Source organism: Anastrepha obliqua, chromosome 1 (genome assembly GCF_027943255.1).
Source record: "Anastrepha obliqua isolate idAnaObli1 chromosome 1, idAnaObli1_1.0, whole genome shotgun sequence".
In the NCBI taxonomy this organism is placed as follows: Eukaryota; Metazoa; Arthropoda; class Insecta; order Diptera; family Tephritidae; genus Anastrepha; species Anastrepha obliqua.
Window position 1 is genome coordinate 80,280,058 of NC_072892.1, and position 17,316 is coordinate 80,297,373.

Genomic DNA, 17,316 nt, shown 5'->3' on the forward strand with positions numbered 1-17,316 from the left:
TCAGTTCCTTATAAAAGAACGCGCCAAGTTTTGCAAAAGTACAAATATACTTGCCGAAATGAAGTTACTTGAAAGAAGTCTTTGCCTTCTGCACAGCATATTGAAAAGCGGTTATCTACCGCTAGAACGTACCTAGTGCAACTAGATAGCTACTGGGATGATGGGATATTCGGCGATGAGACTGAAATCATACTGCATTACAACGATGGGCACAATAGAGTGTGGAGGCCATTTAAAGCATTGGAAAGGTGGAATATTATACCAACAGTGCAATTTTGAAATTCAGTCATTTTGGGAGGAGGCATATCGAACAAGGGAATGGCTGAATTGATATATATGCACGAAAATATTTCAATATTCTGCAATGCCATTTGTTATATAGTGCAACAAAATGTAGCTTTATTGTGACTAACAAACCTCAGTTTAAATTCTATCGAAGCAACGATTCAAAACATAGTACTCATATAGCCAAAATTTGTAAAAACACTCTCAAAAGATCGAACCGACATCAAATACCATAAAACTAATGTTCAAAAATGAATTAATTTTATAAGAATCAGCAGGCTACAAGGTGTTATAGATGCTCGGGGTAGTCATACGAAGTACTGGTTCAAATTTCATTTTTTAAAACATACATATGTATATCTTAAAGCTGTTAACTGCAAATGTAAAAACACTTTCTTGACAGCTGTGTTTTAAGTTTACTACTGTGGGCAAAAAGTAAGGTGAATTTGGTTGTAAAATGAAAAATCTTTATTTATTCTTGTAAATCAATTTCATCCCCTTCAAAATAATCCCCTCTCGATGAAATACACTTATGCCAACGATTTTTCCAATTCCCAAAACATTCCAAATAGTCCATTTCCGGTATAGCCATCAGCACCTTCTTCGATTCAGCTTTTATCTCCTCAATCGACTCGAAACGCGTTCCTCGGAGTGGTCTCTTGAGTTTTGGGAATAGCCAGAAGTCACACGGAGCCAAATCAGGCGAATACCAAGAGTTGTTGGCCCATAATTCTGGTCTTTTTAGACGAATTGCTTCACGTAAACGACGCATAACGCTCAAATAATATTCCTTATTAACAGTTTGGCCAGGTGGAAGGAATTCATAGTGCACCACACCACAAAAATCGAAAAAACTGAATTTCGCTAGATTAGTAAATAAATACCAAAACAATTTCTTGACAAACTGTATGGATATTAAATACATGGTTAGGTTAGGTTAGGTTGAAGCGGTTGTCTTATGGGACACACTCAGGCTCATAGCCCATTGTGATGCCGCGTGGGGGAGCTTTCCCTATTTCTCCTAAAACCATTGTGCGCTTTTCAAAAATTTTTGAAGATCTCCTATTTCTGTGGAACTGAGATCTTCCAATTCGTTAAAAAATTGTTTGCCTAGAATAGCAAATCTCCGTCTGGATAGAGCAGGACAATGGCACAGAAGGTGCAAGATTGTCTCCTCCTCTTCCTCATCGAGACAACTTCTACAGAAGTCGTGTGTTTGCACACCCATCCTTTGGGCGTGCCTACCTATTAGGCAATGTCCCGTTATGACTGAAATCAGTGTGCTAAGATTGTGTTTGTTTTGGCTTAGCAAAGATTCTGTGCGTTTAGCACTAAGAGTCGGCCACAGTTGACGGGCGATTTTGCAGGTGGCTTCATTGCGCCATCTCACGTTTGCTTTCCTTACGATTCCTTCGAGGATAAGTAGCTTACATGTTTGTAAGGGAATGCCTATGTCGTTGTCTATGCACTCATCGGTCAACTTGGTGCCGAGTCTCGCTAGTTCATCGGCTCTACAGTTACCCTCAATGTCGCGATGGCCAGGAACCCATATTATCCTTAGGCGAAATGACTCAGCCATCTCGTTAAGAGATGTGCGGCATTTCATGGCTACCTTGGAGGTTGTCGACTGTTTTGTGAGGGATTTTATCGCCGCCTGGCTGTCAGTGAAAATGTGGATGTCCTTTCCAGATATCGCATCACACTGTACCAGTGTCGCGGCTTTCGTTATTGCCATCAGTTCGGCCTGAAAGACACTACAGTAGTCGGGGAGCCGAAAACTGAAGGAGATCCCCAGATGCTCGGAGTATACACCTCCGCCCACCCTGCCCTCGAGCTTTGAGCCATCTGTGTATACATGGATAGACTCGCCCTGTCTTACATCGTCCCATTCCCACTCTTCCCTTGAGGGTAGGAGGGTCGTGAACGATGTAATGGCAAGTGTGGGCGGGAGTGCATAGTCCACCAACCCGGGAATCTCCGAAGTGCCAGCCAGGATTTTGCCGTGACCGTAGCTCTTATTTGACCACTTGCTTAAAGTGTTCAGCCTTATTGCCGTGCTGCGCGCGATATATTTTGCCTGCAAATCTACTGGCAGGAAGTTTAACGTCGCATATAATGCTTTCGATGGTGTTGTTGACATCGCGCCAGTTATGAGAACAGATGCTAGTCTTTGAACCTTGTCAAGTTTTTTGATGTTCACCCCCTTCTCAAGGGCATTCCACCATATTACAATGCCATAGTAGAGAATAGGCCTAACTACTGCTGTGTACAGCCAGTGTACCATTCTGGGTTCCAATCCCCATCTCTTCCCAATTAGCCTTCCGCAGGAGTACAACGCCATCATGGATTTGCGTACTCTATCTGCGACTGTGAGCCCCCAATTTAGCTTTCTATCCAGTATAAGTCCTAGATATTTCGCCTTTTCTGTTACTCTAAGTGGTTTCCCTCCTAGGAGTATGTGTTTTAGAGCAGGTGTTTTATGTTTCCTGCTAAATAGTATCAGATCCGTTTTCTCCGGATTTACTTCAAGTCCTCGACTTTTACACCAGAGTGATAGTCTATTGAGGGATCTTTGTTGAAGATCGCATAAAGTTGGAAGGTGCTTCCCCGAGATTGCTATAACAATATCATCGGCATATGAGATTATTTTCCCTCCCATTTTTTCAAGTTCTTGAAGAAGATTATTGACAGTTAAGTTCCACAAGAGTGGAGATATTACCCCACCTTGGGGTGTACCCCTGATCGGGAATTTCTTGGCGGATGTGTCACCCAACTTTGCGATTATTGTTCGCCCAGTTAGCATTCGTTCTATAAACGAGACTAGTGCCCTGTTTACACCCATTTCCGTTAGCGAAGTTGTAATAGCCTCCGGATGAATGTTATTGAAGGCACCCTCAATGTCCAGAAAGGCAGCGAGGGTGTATTCCTTATAGTGAAGTGATTTCTCAATCGTGTCGACTAGCGCGTGGAGCGCTGTTTCCACTGATTTGCCTTTGCTGTATGCGTGTTGGGACGGTGATAGCTTATTGCCAATTTCTCCTTTGATATGCATATCTAGTAAACGCTCTAGGGCTTTTAACAGAAAGGATGATAAGCTAATCGGCCTGAAGTCCTTCGGTTTCGTGTGTGTGGTTTTCCCTCCCTTGGGAATGAATACCACTTTTACTTCCGCCCATTTTTTGGGGATATAATTGAGTTGTATCGCCGCCTTGAAGATTAAGGCGAGTATAGGTGCGATCATATCTCTTGTATGTTGCAGATCAGCGGGGATGATTCCGTCTGGACCTGGCGATTTGTAAGGTCTGAAGCTGCCAATGGCGAAGTTTATGTTATCCTCCGTTATGAAATCTGTTGGGGGATTCCCGTTGTGAACTGTGGTTTGAGTTCTACTGTCTTTGTTGCAGAGACAACCCGGAAAGTGTGTCTGCATTAGTAATTCTAGTGTTTCTGCACTGCTAGTTGTCCAGTTGCCGTTCTCTTTTATGAGGTAGCTAGGGTTGCTTGGGCTCGTTGATAGGACTTTCCGGAGCCTGCTGGTCTCCGAAACACTTTCTATCTTTTGACAGAAATCTCTCCAAGACGTTGTTTTTGCTGCCCTTATGGCATACTTAAATCTACGTTGACATTCTTTGTATCTATCCCACGAGTTAGTTCTCTTCGCTTCGTTATACATAGTTCTACACTCCCTTCTAAGGTCTGCTATGTCAGTGGACCACCAAGGGGGTTTCGGTTTGCCTCTTCTTGTTCTCTGAGGACATGCTGCTTTCGCAGCTTGTTGAAATGCTGAGGTTATCTCGTCAACCGCTGTGTCGAGCTGTAGCTCGGAGCCAATTTGGTATGTCGCGCCAGAAAGTTTGCTGGCCAGTGTGGTTTCAAACACGCCCCAGTTTGTGAGTCTGCGGTTTATGACCGGCTTGCACTTCTTAGTTGGTAATGAAATATTGTACATTAGGTACCTATGATCTGAGAAGGAGTTGTCTTTAGACACTCTCCATTCTTGTAAGATTTGCGCCCCTTGTTCATTGACACAAGTGATGTCTAGAACTTCCCTTCTTGTAGTAGTTACAAAGGTAGGGGTATTGCCTATATTGCTGATGTAGAGATTGTTGCACATAATGAATTCAAAAATGTACTCACCGCGTGCATTTGTGTCTGAACTACCCCAGACATGATGATGTGCGTTTGCATCTGCTCCCAGTATGAATGGGGTACCGCATCTTGATGCTTGCTCAGTTGCACTTCTTATGAGCGGTGATGGAGGTGGTTGCTCCGCGTCATGTGCCATGTATGAGGAGGCAAGCCATATCGTCCTTCCGCAGGACTCCACCGATATGATGACGTTATCCGCATCGCTAAATTGTATTAGTAAATAAACATTAATACATTTCTTTGCTAGTATACACGACCTGGGTTTACCTTTGTCAGTGACATAGATCAATTTGTATTCTTTATTGCTCAAACCGCAAACCTGATCTTTTATGACCCATGGTTCTTGGATGAGCACTATATCCTCTTCTCTTTCTGCGAGACGGAGGATGAGTGCGGCCGAGGCCGCCTTACTGTGGTGAAGATTGATTTGAACAACCTTCACCATCGCTTGTATGCGTTATTGAAGGGCAGCCAACCACGGTTTGGTCGGCGTTCTCTTCATCGGATGTAGGGGGGAGAGACTCCTCATCCTCCATAGCGGAGAAGTCAGAGTACTCCCCCATATCCTCTAAGGTGACCCTTTCAAAGAGTTCACCAACCATGCCGGAGTTGGATGCCACCTCATCGTTGTCTGTGACTTCGCCCGCCTCTGCAGATGTGGTCGTATTTCCTGTGGGGGTGTTCTTATTAGCTACATCCTGTCTGTAGACATGGAGAGTTAATGATTGGAAGCCATAGTTTATCTTCCAGTTTCTTTTGGCGAGTGGGTCTAGTGATTCCTCGTTTAGGATTATCACTGCTAGTCTTCTTTTGCCGTCCACTTAGCCAATCTTTGCTACCTTCCAGTCGCTGGTAGGTAGCTCAGGATTGCCTAGTTTAATGTGTTCCAGTACTTCCTCTGTGTCAGTATGGAAGTCTGGTATCCAGGCTCTCGATCTTGGCCGGTTGGGAATGTCTTCTCGAGGAACGACATCAAGACGAGCCCCCGGCCAAGGTACCCCTATGCGATTAATCGCCAGGGTGTAGAGGTCTACGGATCGCTGATCAGCGCACCTTATTAGTTTGACGCGGGATTGAAACCATCCCGCATCCGAGCAGCTGGGTGGAGGTCCTGGATTCTCTTTCAGGATGTCCCTGTACACCTTCCAAAGACTCCTGTTTATCAGGTCCCAGTTTTCGTGAGAGATCGCACCATCATGGGAACTGCGATCAATCACCGCCCGTATGTAGCTTTCTTTCGCTATATCCGCGAAGGACTTCTTTGCCGTAACATTTATCGTCTGAGTGGCGAGCATCTTGGTTCTTTTGGCTACAGCCGATGCCCCTTCGCTCGATCGTTTGCGTTTGCCTTGCGCAGAGTCTATTTTGGCCTTCTCCCGGTGTTCGGTGATGAAAGCTTCAGCCCACGCCTTGGAGTCTGACTGTTCCTCAGTCAGGTCCTCTAGTTTGATGTCCTTCAGTCTCTCCAGGATTCTGAAGGCGGATCGCCTGGTACGATAGTACCTTTCTGAGGCACTTATTTGCTTCCGGGGGTGGGTACTACCCGGGGCAGTGATAGTGTCAGAAGGGCCGGCACCAGGAGCCATTGGCTGAGCCATGTGGTCCGGTGCTGCCGACGTTGCTGTGGGTGTTGCTCCTCCCGGAGCTCCCGTGTCACCTGGAGTGACAGGGACAGCAGGATCCGCTTGTCTTTTGACAGGGCAGATTTTGCTTCCCGAGAGTTGTGTTACGAGGGGGGGTCTACTGCTGGCACCAGACGTGGATGGAGTGTTATCCCCAACTTGTCTTATGACAGGGTTGGGGTTGTTGGTATGGAGGCCAGCAGGAGTCCTCGCTGCCGTGGAGGCAGTCCCTGAAGGGACGGAGCGGGAACTAGACCCTGGCTTAGCCAAAGGTTTCGCTCCGCTTGTGTAACTGGTCTTCTTTGTGGGAAGACCTGACCTTCCCGAGGGGTTAGGTTTTTGTTTGGTTGTGCCTTGGTTTTCCGAGGCTAGGTGTTTTTTATTCATTTTTAATATTCATAATCGTCCGCGCTGCTCGACGTGGCAAGCGTGGCGGACTAAGTTTTTTAGGGGGGAAAGGGGAAACGTCGACCATGGCAGTCCCCTCTACCATGGCAAGGTCATTTTGCCTCCTGAGGTGACCCAGTTTCAGGAGGGCGCCGTTCGAATACAGCCGGATACCCCTGGCTGCAAACCATCCATTGGGCACGGTGACGCGTAACACCCTGGATTAGGGGGGGGACAGGGGAAGGAAGTGATAGGATACCAGGCTAAGGAGTGGCAGTGGGATCGTCGGTACGGTCATCTCCGCATGGTGATTGAAGGGCCACCATCACCGTTTTAACGGATGGGTGGCTAGCCAATACCCATAGGGAGCTTCCCTCTTAGTTCGTGGTGGCTTATCCTCCATGAATATGGGAGTTAAACCAACACTTAAGCCTCATCCCCGCGGCAAGGAGACCAACATGATGAGGAATTAAATACATAAGACCAAATATTTTTACGAGAAAAAAACCTCCTTAAGAGGAATGCATATACATATGTATGTATACCAAACATATAGATATATGTATTCCAAATTGGTCAAATTGTTCTTATATCGGTTTAGTAGAGAAAAAATTAATCAGCTATCTTAAGCGAGAGATAGCACCAAAATGCGTTAACATTGCGATCAAACAGTCATCGAATTCTAGGTTCAGTACCTAAGTTAGTTTAAAAAGGTTGTTGGCTTAAACTTAGTTCTCCCATATTAATTGTGTACGTATTTATTGGCTAAGTGTGTTTGACCGAGTTTCTGCTACAATTTTTGGTGCCCACCTTGAAGTTCTACTCCACATCGTCCGATAGTTCAATGCCACCTCCAAATGGCGGTTGCTTATCGTGACCTATACCTGCCGAAGGGAGCTGTTAATCGAAACAACTTTTCCCACTATTTGATGCTTCATGTCCAGAGTAGGCAGCGAACCCGTGACCAACCAAATGGTAATCATAAATACGTGTGCCTGTTTACAAATTCAAATATGTATGTACAATCTAGATAGCTTAGTTTTCAAACTCATACTATGTGCGCCATTTTTATTTTCAACATATTTTTCCACCATTCCGTGTCTTAAGCTTATCATTTACCTGAATTGAATAGAGTACTGAAACAGAAAACACGTAACATTGTACATATGGCGCATATGTGTGTATTTATGTATGTACGCATATATTATTTATATGTTTGAGCATATGCATGTCTCAACGGGATATTTTTTAGCTCTTTTATGGGCTCAACCTGGCGTTTTTATCCAAAAAATGTATGTGTTTCTTTTAACTTTTATCGAGCAATGGAAGTGGTGGCAATAAAAGAGCTTAAAAACTTGTGTAAAAATAATATCAAAACACGCTAGAATCCTCCTTATCTACATAAGTATGTATGTATGTACACTCATTCGTTTGTTTGTATGCATAAACCATTCATTGTTTGTGTTTGTCTTTTGTTGGTAGTAGCTTTTGACGATTGTGGTTGCAGTGTTGTTGTTCGTGGCTATGGTGGTCGAGCTGTAGCGAAGTGGTTGAGGAACTAAGAGGAAATAATTACATGATTGAGGTACGAATAACAACAACATTTTACAAGTGTGATGCTTATTGTTGCTTTTCTGTGCACGCTGGTCAGGTTATTATTGTTGTTGCAGTATGTCAGTGGTGGACAGGCAGGCAATCCAAAAGAGCATATCCGCCGTCCCTGAATTCGCTACGACGTGAAGATGACGAAATTGTCGAACACCTATGTATGTATAAGTGTATATGTGAATACGTACATAATATGTATAGCATGAGAGCATTATTTCCCCGTGTGTCGGTCTCTACAAGCAATTGGTTGTTGTACTCTCCAATGAACAAACGTACGTCGTACACTTTGCTTCGGTTGCATGACACTCCGCGCTTTTTAGAAAATTCATGACGAAAAACACAATCGGAACGGCCACAACAAAAGGTTCACCAACAAAAAATAAAATAAAAAACACACTACAACAACAAATACTCGTATATTCAGTGGCAGTTGCAGGGCCGTCAACGACTTTGTCGTATGTTCTTTGTTGTTGGCGTTCTTGCCTTCGTTATAGTCGTGTAGTCGAGTGCTATGGTTAAGCCGGCCCCGATGTCAATGTGGTTAGCGATGACGCCGACGATGGCGATGGTGATGGCGACGATGATGGCAATGGCTACGGGCAATTATTGTATCATTTGCTGTAGGGCAGCACTTATGAGCGACATGGCGTGCAATGTGTGATTATGGTGCCGTGTTGTATGCGTAGATTCACGCCGATATCACCAGAACTCATATGTGAATTCTTGTTGTTGCCAACAACATAAATTTTGTTATTTGTTATTCTTGTTCTTGTATCCATTGTTGGTACTTTTCTTCCTTACAATTCACAACACAAACACGTACAACACGTATTCTTCTAAGTGTACTAAAATTATACTATACTACTTTTTATTTACATTAAATAAATAGTTTATTTGAAGCCACTCAAATGCATACACACACAACGTACTATTTGTAAATATTCACCGGCCTTACACCTTGTTTGCATTCTCATGAAATTCATATAAAATACAAAACTAACAAATATTTATGAATTTCCAAGCAAAAAGTGATTTAACATAAAGTAACTAAGTGCTGAATTCAGACCTGACCGAATTAATTTCTGGAATTAAACTAACGCATAGAAAATGGGAGTTATTACTTCTAGCATCAGTCGAAAACTTAGTCTTCACGTATAAAAGATTCATTCAGACCCAAATGAGGAGGAGAACAATGCGAGTGGCGAGTTTTATTAAGTCATTATCGAGATACACGCATTTATAGAAACATTGTTTTTAATTTTTAATTTGTCTTATTTCTTGATGTATTTCTTCGTTCGACGAACAGACAGACATAGCCAAATCGCCCTTCGCTCTATTCTGATCATTTAAGTGTATTGTATGTATGCGACTATAGACGCCTTTGATTCGCCACTTCTCTGCTCGCTTTGTTTGAGATCTGCTTGCTTGACAAAGAGTTTGGATGGGAAAGCAATAATAAAATTAGTAGTGTTGCCCATCATATTCCTATACCTTTCAATTGTTAGTTTTTGGTCTAAAGTCAATAACAATATTCATAAAAATGATTGAACACAAAGGATGTTGACAGGGTAAGAACATCTATGAACGCAGTCTTACTAATATTCATTGTGTTTCCAAAAAATTTTAACTTTTGGCAGCTCCTTTCAAGCGCTACCAAAATATGTTTATTTATTATCAAAAAGTATCGCGAATTTCGAAATTACGCAGGTTTTTTTGCGGCGAAATGTTGGTACTCATGGCTCTCACTCATGCCCACAAGATCGGCCATTTTGAATGTTCAGTTAATTGTTGACAGCTGCTTTGCTTGCACGTGTACCGGCTCGTCTTCGATTTTTACCTATTCAAAAAGATGGATCAAAGTATCAAAATTTGTGTGAAAAACGAAATTAAGTGCGCGGATGCATTCTGAATGTTGACTGTGTCATACGGAGAAGCTTCAACAATAGACGAAAATATTGATGAAGTGAAGAAAATGGTATTGGCCAATCGTCGAATCACCATTAGAGAAGTTGCTGAGAACCAAGACATATCAATTGGCTAGTGCCATTCGATTTTTTTCAATGATTTAGGCATGAGACGGTGAACTCTGCTAATGAGATGCTGAACTCTGTCCGCGACCACCCAAATTCGCTCCAGAGGGTCATAACTGGTAACGAATCGTGGGTTTATGGTTAATCTGAAAACCAAAGCTCAATTCTCTCAATGGAAGCTACCGCTTGAACCAAGACCGATAAAAGCACGCCAAGTTCGGTCGAATGTAAAAGTTTTGCTTACCGGTTTCTTCGATTGCAGAGGCGTTGTGCTTCACGAGTTCTTGCCACAGGTTAAAACCATCAATAAGGAATATTACCCGCAAGTTATGCGCAATTTGCGCTAAGCAATCCGCCAGAAACGCCCGGATTTGTGGAAGAACAAAAATAGTCTCTTGCAACACGATAACGTCCCTGCTCACACAACGTTGCTTCTGCGCGACTTTTTGGCCAAAAACAACACACTAATGATGCCACGGCCAGCGTATTCTCCAGATCTGGCCCCTGTGACTTTTTCTTGTACCCGGAACTGAAGAGGCCCATGAAAGGCCGACGCTACGCTACGATTGATGAGATAAAGACGGCATTGAAGGAGGAGCTGAAGAAGATAAAAAAAAAAAATTTTTTTAAGTGCTTCAAAGATTGGAAAAAACGTTGGCACAAGTTCATAATATCTCATGGGGACAAAATAGATAAATAATTTTTGAAAAAACACAAAATTCGCGATACTTTTTGAACACACCTCGTATTTGCCACTTACTAACGCTTGGCGGATCGAAGGTGCAGTATATCTACGCCGAATCCTTTGTGCTCTTACTCGTACATTCAACCATTATGTGAAAAAATTCGAATACATTTGTGCACAAGCGAGAGAGAATAAAAATATTGGAGAAAGTGGAGTTATAAGTGGCCTGGAGTACCTCCCTCCTTGACCAGCTGATTCTTACTTATTGTCACTTACGGCCACTTTAAGTTCATTCACTCGAAGATAATTTTGAATTACGAATATTACGACATCAAGTTCTTAGATTAGCCAGAATATAGGTACACTAAATATTTTTTAAATTTGTTAGTTGAAAACTTAATTGCTTTCCTTTCAAACGTTGAACCTGCTCACGCTTTGTTTATATATATAATTGGAGCGTACACTTCTGTTAGGTGTTTGGCCGAGCTCCTCCTCCTATTTGTGGTGTGCGTCTTGATGCTGTTCCACAAATGGAGGGACCTACAGTTTCAAACCGACTCCGAACGGCAGATATTTTTGTATGAAGCGCTTTTTCATGGCAGAAATACACTCGGAGGTTTGTTATTGCCTGCTGAGGGCGACCGCTATTAGAAAAATGTTTTTCTTAATTTTTTCTTGATGTTTCACCGAGATTCGAACCTACGTTCTCTCTGTGAATTCCGAATGGTAGTCACGCACCAACTCATTCGGCTACGGCGGCCGCTTTGTTTAGATGGCTTATTTTTCCGTCGCATTAGTTGCATTTTCGGGTTCGAAAGTTTAGAAATCTAGTCCATGGCTCGTACATGCCACAGGAGTGGTAAGTGCTATATGAAAGTAGATGTTCTTGTCAAAACAGTCATCACTTATGTACTGCCATCATATATATATTTATATATATAATTGGCGCTTACACTTTTTTGGGTGTTTGGCTGAGCTCCTCTTTTAATTTATGATGTGCGTCTTGATGGAGAGACCTACAGTTTTAAGCCTTCTCCGAACCGCAGAAATTTTTTATGAGGAGCTTTTTCATAGCGAAAATATACTCGGAGGTTTGCCAATGCCGGCCGAGGGGCGACCGCTATTAGAAACAAATGTTTTATTCATTTCGGAGAGATAACAATTTTTTCATTAATATCTATTTTGTCCCTTTCAAAGTAATCCCCATGAGGTATTATACCCTTGTGCCAACGTTTTTTCCGTCTTTATCTCGTCAATCGTAGCGTAGCGTCGTCCTTTCATGGGCCTCTTCAGTTTCGGGTACAATAAAAAGTCACAGGGGGCCAGATCTGGGGAATACGGTGACTGTAGCATCATTAGTGTGTTGTTTTTGGCCAAAAAGTGGCGCACAAGCAACAATGTGTGAGCAGGGGCGTTATCGTGATGCAAGAGACTATTTTTGTTCTTCCACAAATCCGGGCGTTTCTGGCGGATTGCTTAGCGCAAATTGCGCATAACTTGCGGGTAATATTCCTTATTGATGGTTTTAACCTGTGGCAAGAACTCGTGAAGCACAACGCCTCTGCAATCGAAGAAACCGGTAAGCAAAACTTTTACATTCGATCGAACTTGGCGTGCTTTTTTCGGTCTGGCTTCGTACGGCAGCTTCCATTGAGTATTGAGCTTTGGTATCCTCGTCATAACCATACCAGTTATGACCCTCTGGACAAATTTGGGTCGTCGCGGACAGAGTCCAACATCTCATTAGCAATGTTCAATGTCGAAACTGAGCAGTTTTGGTACGAACATTTTGTACCACCGATAAACGTTGCTTTGGACCAAAGTAGCTTCTCCGTATCACACAGCCAACATTCGGAATGCATCCGCGCACTTAATTTCGTTTTTCACACAAAATTTGATACAGGTTCTTTGATCCATCTTTTTGAATAGGTAAAAATGCCATTATATCTGTCGCTATTTACTCTAATTCTTACGCGATTTTGGCCGAATTTAGCAAAGCGCGCTAATCGTTTCTTTCTGGTGCTAACCGGCGCCAGTTGGACACACCAAGTGAAGTCAAGTATTTCTCTACCTTATCTTTCCAACGCCGAGGAGGCCTTCCTCTTCCTCTGCTTCCTCCAGCTGGTACTGCATCGAATACTTTTAGAGCTGGAGCGTTTGTATCCATTCGGAAAACATGACTCAGCGAACGTAGCCAAAATATTGTGAGAAAATATTCAAATTATATATACAAATTTAAGTTGAAAATAAAAAAATGTTTGTTTTGGGCCAAAAATTTTTGCACGTCACACACTGGGGATTTAGCGGAAGAAAGTCAAATTTGCAACATACCACCTACGCAATGTTTAATGGTATTTCTAAATTCCAGAATAGAACCAACAATAAAATCAAAAAGAATTACTAAACTGCGACTTACAGTTTTTTTTATATATATGTCAAAAGTATAATTTTTTTATAGTATTGAACTGACTAAGAAAAAACTTTAAAGCCCAAGGTGGTTTTTTTTTCCTTTTCCTTTTGCTTGAGCCAACTTCCAATTTTTTATTTTTCATTTAGGGTACGATATTTTTATATATTTTAGCCGGAAGAACAAAGGCTGTGAAGCATTTGATTATCTATTTATAATTAATTTTACAAAAACAAAAAAAAAAATCATATTCCTTCATATTCTTGGATCTGCAAGTTGAGCTACATTTACCTACGGTCAGAAACTAGTATCAACGTGTTGCTTAATAGCGTCTCTTTCAGTTTTAATCAATTGCAGGTGCCACCAGGCGCCACTGCCTTGTTTTTGGCAATGATAACACAGGGCAACAAAAAAAAAAAAAAATCTGCGGCAATAATTTTGTTAATGGTTTTCATTAGCACTATTAGCATCATTATATATATTGAGTATGAAATTACATTTTTTGAATTGACTCTGGTTCTTGAGATAAACGCAAAATTAAAAATTACTAAACAAATTTAAAGTGCCCTCCTACAGTTGCACTAATTTGATTAAACCTAACTACGGTTTCGTTATCTGTTTGCATATTTAGGTAAAACACTTTCTGCGGTTAGACTCAGAAGTTATCAGTTAGTGTCATTTTTCAGTTTTAAAGAAATTGTTGTCTCGAAAATATGAGTTCGTCACGAAAACCTTGTGTTAACGATTGCAACAGTTTTTGTTATATATGTGGCAAATTTTGTTCGCAAAAGCAAAGAAAACAGATCACAGAGTTTGTGAAAACAACCTACCAAGCATACTTTGGGATAAAGTATGTACAAAAGAATAAATATTAATAAATATTATTTTACGTATGCATCTAAAATGTATAACGGAAACAACAAAAAAACCGGTTTTCATGACAACAATTTACTCTTTTAATGATACTAAGATATTGCATGAAGTTTTTTTTAACATAACTATGATAATTCTTAGTGTTTGTAAGAAATAACAAGGTGTACTTAAACTTTATTGACTCACTGTACATGTATCCTGTGCGTAAATATTTGCTGGCTTATATATTATATATTAACCAGTTAACTGTGGCGCTCCCATTTAAAAGTGCGCACAGTTTTGTGTCGCCAGAATTGAGCTATGACGGCAGTCCATATAAAAATTTTCATATTTTTACAAATAACGCAGTAGTATATATTTCTATATGGAAAAAACATTGATTTTCAACATTTTTTTAAAACAGTTTTTAAACATTGTTTTAAATCATGTTCTTTCCATATATTTTTAAAAACAAAATTTATGAATTTTAAAAAACATGATTTTTTAAAATTTTTAAAAAAATTTTTTTTAAAAAATAGTTTTAAAAAATAATGTTTTTAAACATGTTCTTTTCATACACAAATATATACAACTTCGTTAGTAGTAAAAATGTAAATATTTTTTGGTATGTATACTTTTTTCCGCATCTCAGTACAAAAATCCCCAGTGTGCGTCAGCAGCGTCGGTGAAATTCGCAAGAACTTTTCCAAAGACTGGCTTTATAATATTAAATTATGTATAGTTTTAGGCCTTTTGGAGCTCTTGATTTGTACCAAATTAGAGCAATTTTCTTAATTTATAAAAGAGATGTCACATGGTACACTTTTTTGAAAATTACCGTTAAATGGCAGGGGGGCGCACTGTCTTCGAAGATCGCATTATCAGCCGAAATTCTGATATCGTTTGGCCGCCTCGGAGCTGCGATTTGACGCCGTTGGATTATTATCTTTGGGGTGCCGTCAAAGACCAGTGTTATGCCAACAAACCAGCAACATTTGATGCACTGAAGACCAACATACGCGATGTCATAGCTGAAATACAGCCGCATACAATCGAAAATGTGTTGAAAAATTGGACCGATCGTATGGGATGGTGCATGGCTAGCCGAGGCAGCCATATGAATGAAGTGGTGTTCCATCATTAACCGGAAGGATTGTACTTCAAAATAAAAAAAAAGTTTGGAAAAATATTGAGTAGTTTCTTTTTTATAGCATTTTTAATTCCGTAAAGTTATATGGCGGACCCTGTATAAGCTTTATTTAAATATACAATTTTTTCCTCGATTTACCGTGTGTACGGACGGACAGACATTTATCTAACTCGTGTTCATTCATTCATTGTAAGTGGGCGCGGGTGTAAAAACTGCAAAACATAAATTATAGAAAAGATTTTTGCAATTCTTTCGAATGCACCTCAATAAATGTATACTTAAATTTGAAAGACTTTTCGTTATTTCTACAATCGGGCAAATAATTGTGAATTAATGCTGTTGACCAATATTTTGACTATCTCATATTAGAAAAAATATATAATGCACATACGCATGTACATATTTATTGGATTAATCACTATGCTTATACTCGCACATACATGTGGATTAATTTCTAATTTCGAATAATACAGAAGCGAAGCAAAACGAGTTTATATTTCCTTCTTTACCTTCTTATGCTTTATCGATGGCAGGACATTGCGAGCGGAGGCGAGGGTTGCGGTTTAATTTACCTTGATAGAGAGAACTCCGCCTTCGCGTATCACCCACCTACAATTTGTTTGTTTGTCTGTACGGACATGTGCATGTGTGTGCATATGTATTGAAGCTCATCCACCCGTCGGTCAGCGCTAAGGTTATTTGTCCAGAAGTTTACATGTCGCCGGCTATTTCGAATGTGTTGTTATTTTCGTTTTGTACGAGTATTGCCTCAATCAGTTATATGTATATGTATATGTATGCATATAGTAGTATTTGGGTGCATCCACATAAGTATTTGTGCTGGCGTATGGACGCAGACGGTTCAAGCCCACATGTTAACATCATTAATCATGACATTTCAGGGCTGACAGCGGTGGCCGATCAGCGGCGCATCACTGAGACGTTGAAAGAAAAGCATTTTTTTGTTTTGAGTGCAACAATAGCCGAGTTTGCGGCAGCAACAGAGGCAATGACAGCGGCAACGGCAGCACACCACCAACAACAAGATAAATTTGCTCAACATCACAGTCCGCATTTAAGTAAAAGGTAGCGAACAACATTTGTCATGTGATTACTACAATTTCCGAAGATAAATTTAATTAGGCCGTATTGTGCTAGTAATAAGGTGTTGGTTCGAAGTGAGAGTAGAAATTGACTGAGAAAATTATTCACAAACGAAAACATGTAATTTTTGGCAGACTAGATCTGCAGACCTGGATGCGCTATTTAGATGCGCACGTCTAAAAATGGTTGCCTGCCCAATTATTCTTACATATCAATGTAGGAAGGAAGGGTATGTAGGTCAATCAGGATGGTGGTCACCCTTTTGTTGTATATTAAGAACATTCTTCAATTTCATATAATATTCGTCATAATTTAAAAGAACTTATATGGTTCCCTATATCGAGAATATAAAATGTCCTAAAAATAAGCACAAATAAGTTACAAATACAAGCGTCAGAAACGTGGGGTTTTTTATGATTATCGGACTATTGGAAGCGTAGTTCAGTTGCCTGAATGGAAAGAAAGTTTGTCAGCATCGATACTAAAGTGAATAAAAACAAATGGCCAAAATCATGAAAAAATAAGTTCAAAATTTGGGTGCAGATTTTAAAAGCTGATCGTACTTCATTTGGACCTTCTAAATTCAATGGCGCCTCCAGTATGTCCAGATTGACGAGAGTTTTCGAGGCAACAGTATTTGAAAACTTATTTAAATTTACACATGGGAATGGCTGAATATGAAAAAGCAATCTTCCGGTCCTGCATACTTTTTTCATCAATTCAAATGTTTCGGAAACCGTTTATCGATTTTAAAACAAATTTTAATATTAGTTCTTTGTTCGAAACTCATTTTTGTTCTGATGACACAAACATGCTCAGCTAGGGCTGTAACTTCTAACCCACAAACTCATTAAAAAGATGGCGCCACCAAAAACATTTTTATGACGCCAGTCTTGTTTATTTTGGACTTCACCTTGTATAATTGGCACGTACACCTATTTTGGGTGTTTGGCCGAGCTCTTCCTGCTATTTGCGGTGAGGGTCTTGATGCTTTCCATAAAGGGAAGTACCTACAGTTTTACACCACCTCTGAATGG

General features: G+C 40.8%; 1 protein-coding gene across 1 annotated transcript in view; it reads left to right on the plus strand.

Annotated features, from left to right (window-relative positions):
• The first annotated feature begins 16,022 nt into the window (after positions 1-16,022).
• LOC129235536 (homeotic protein proboscipedia) overlaps positions 16,023-17,316 on the plus strand; it is a 60,958-nt gene continuing 59,664 nt past the window's right edge. Inside the window, exon 1 of the mRNA XM_054869430.1 lies at positions 16,023-16,254. Within this exon, the coding sequence (XP_054725405.1) occupies positions 16,023-16,254 (232 nt within the window). The remainder of the gene's footprint in view (positions 16,255-17,316) is intronic.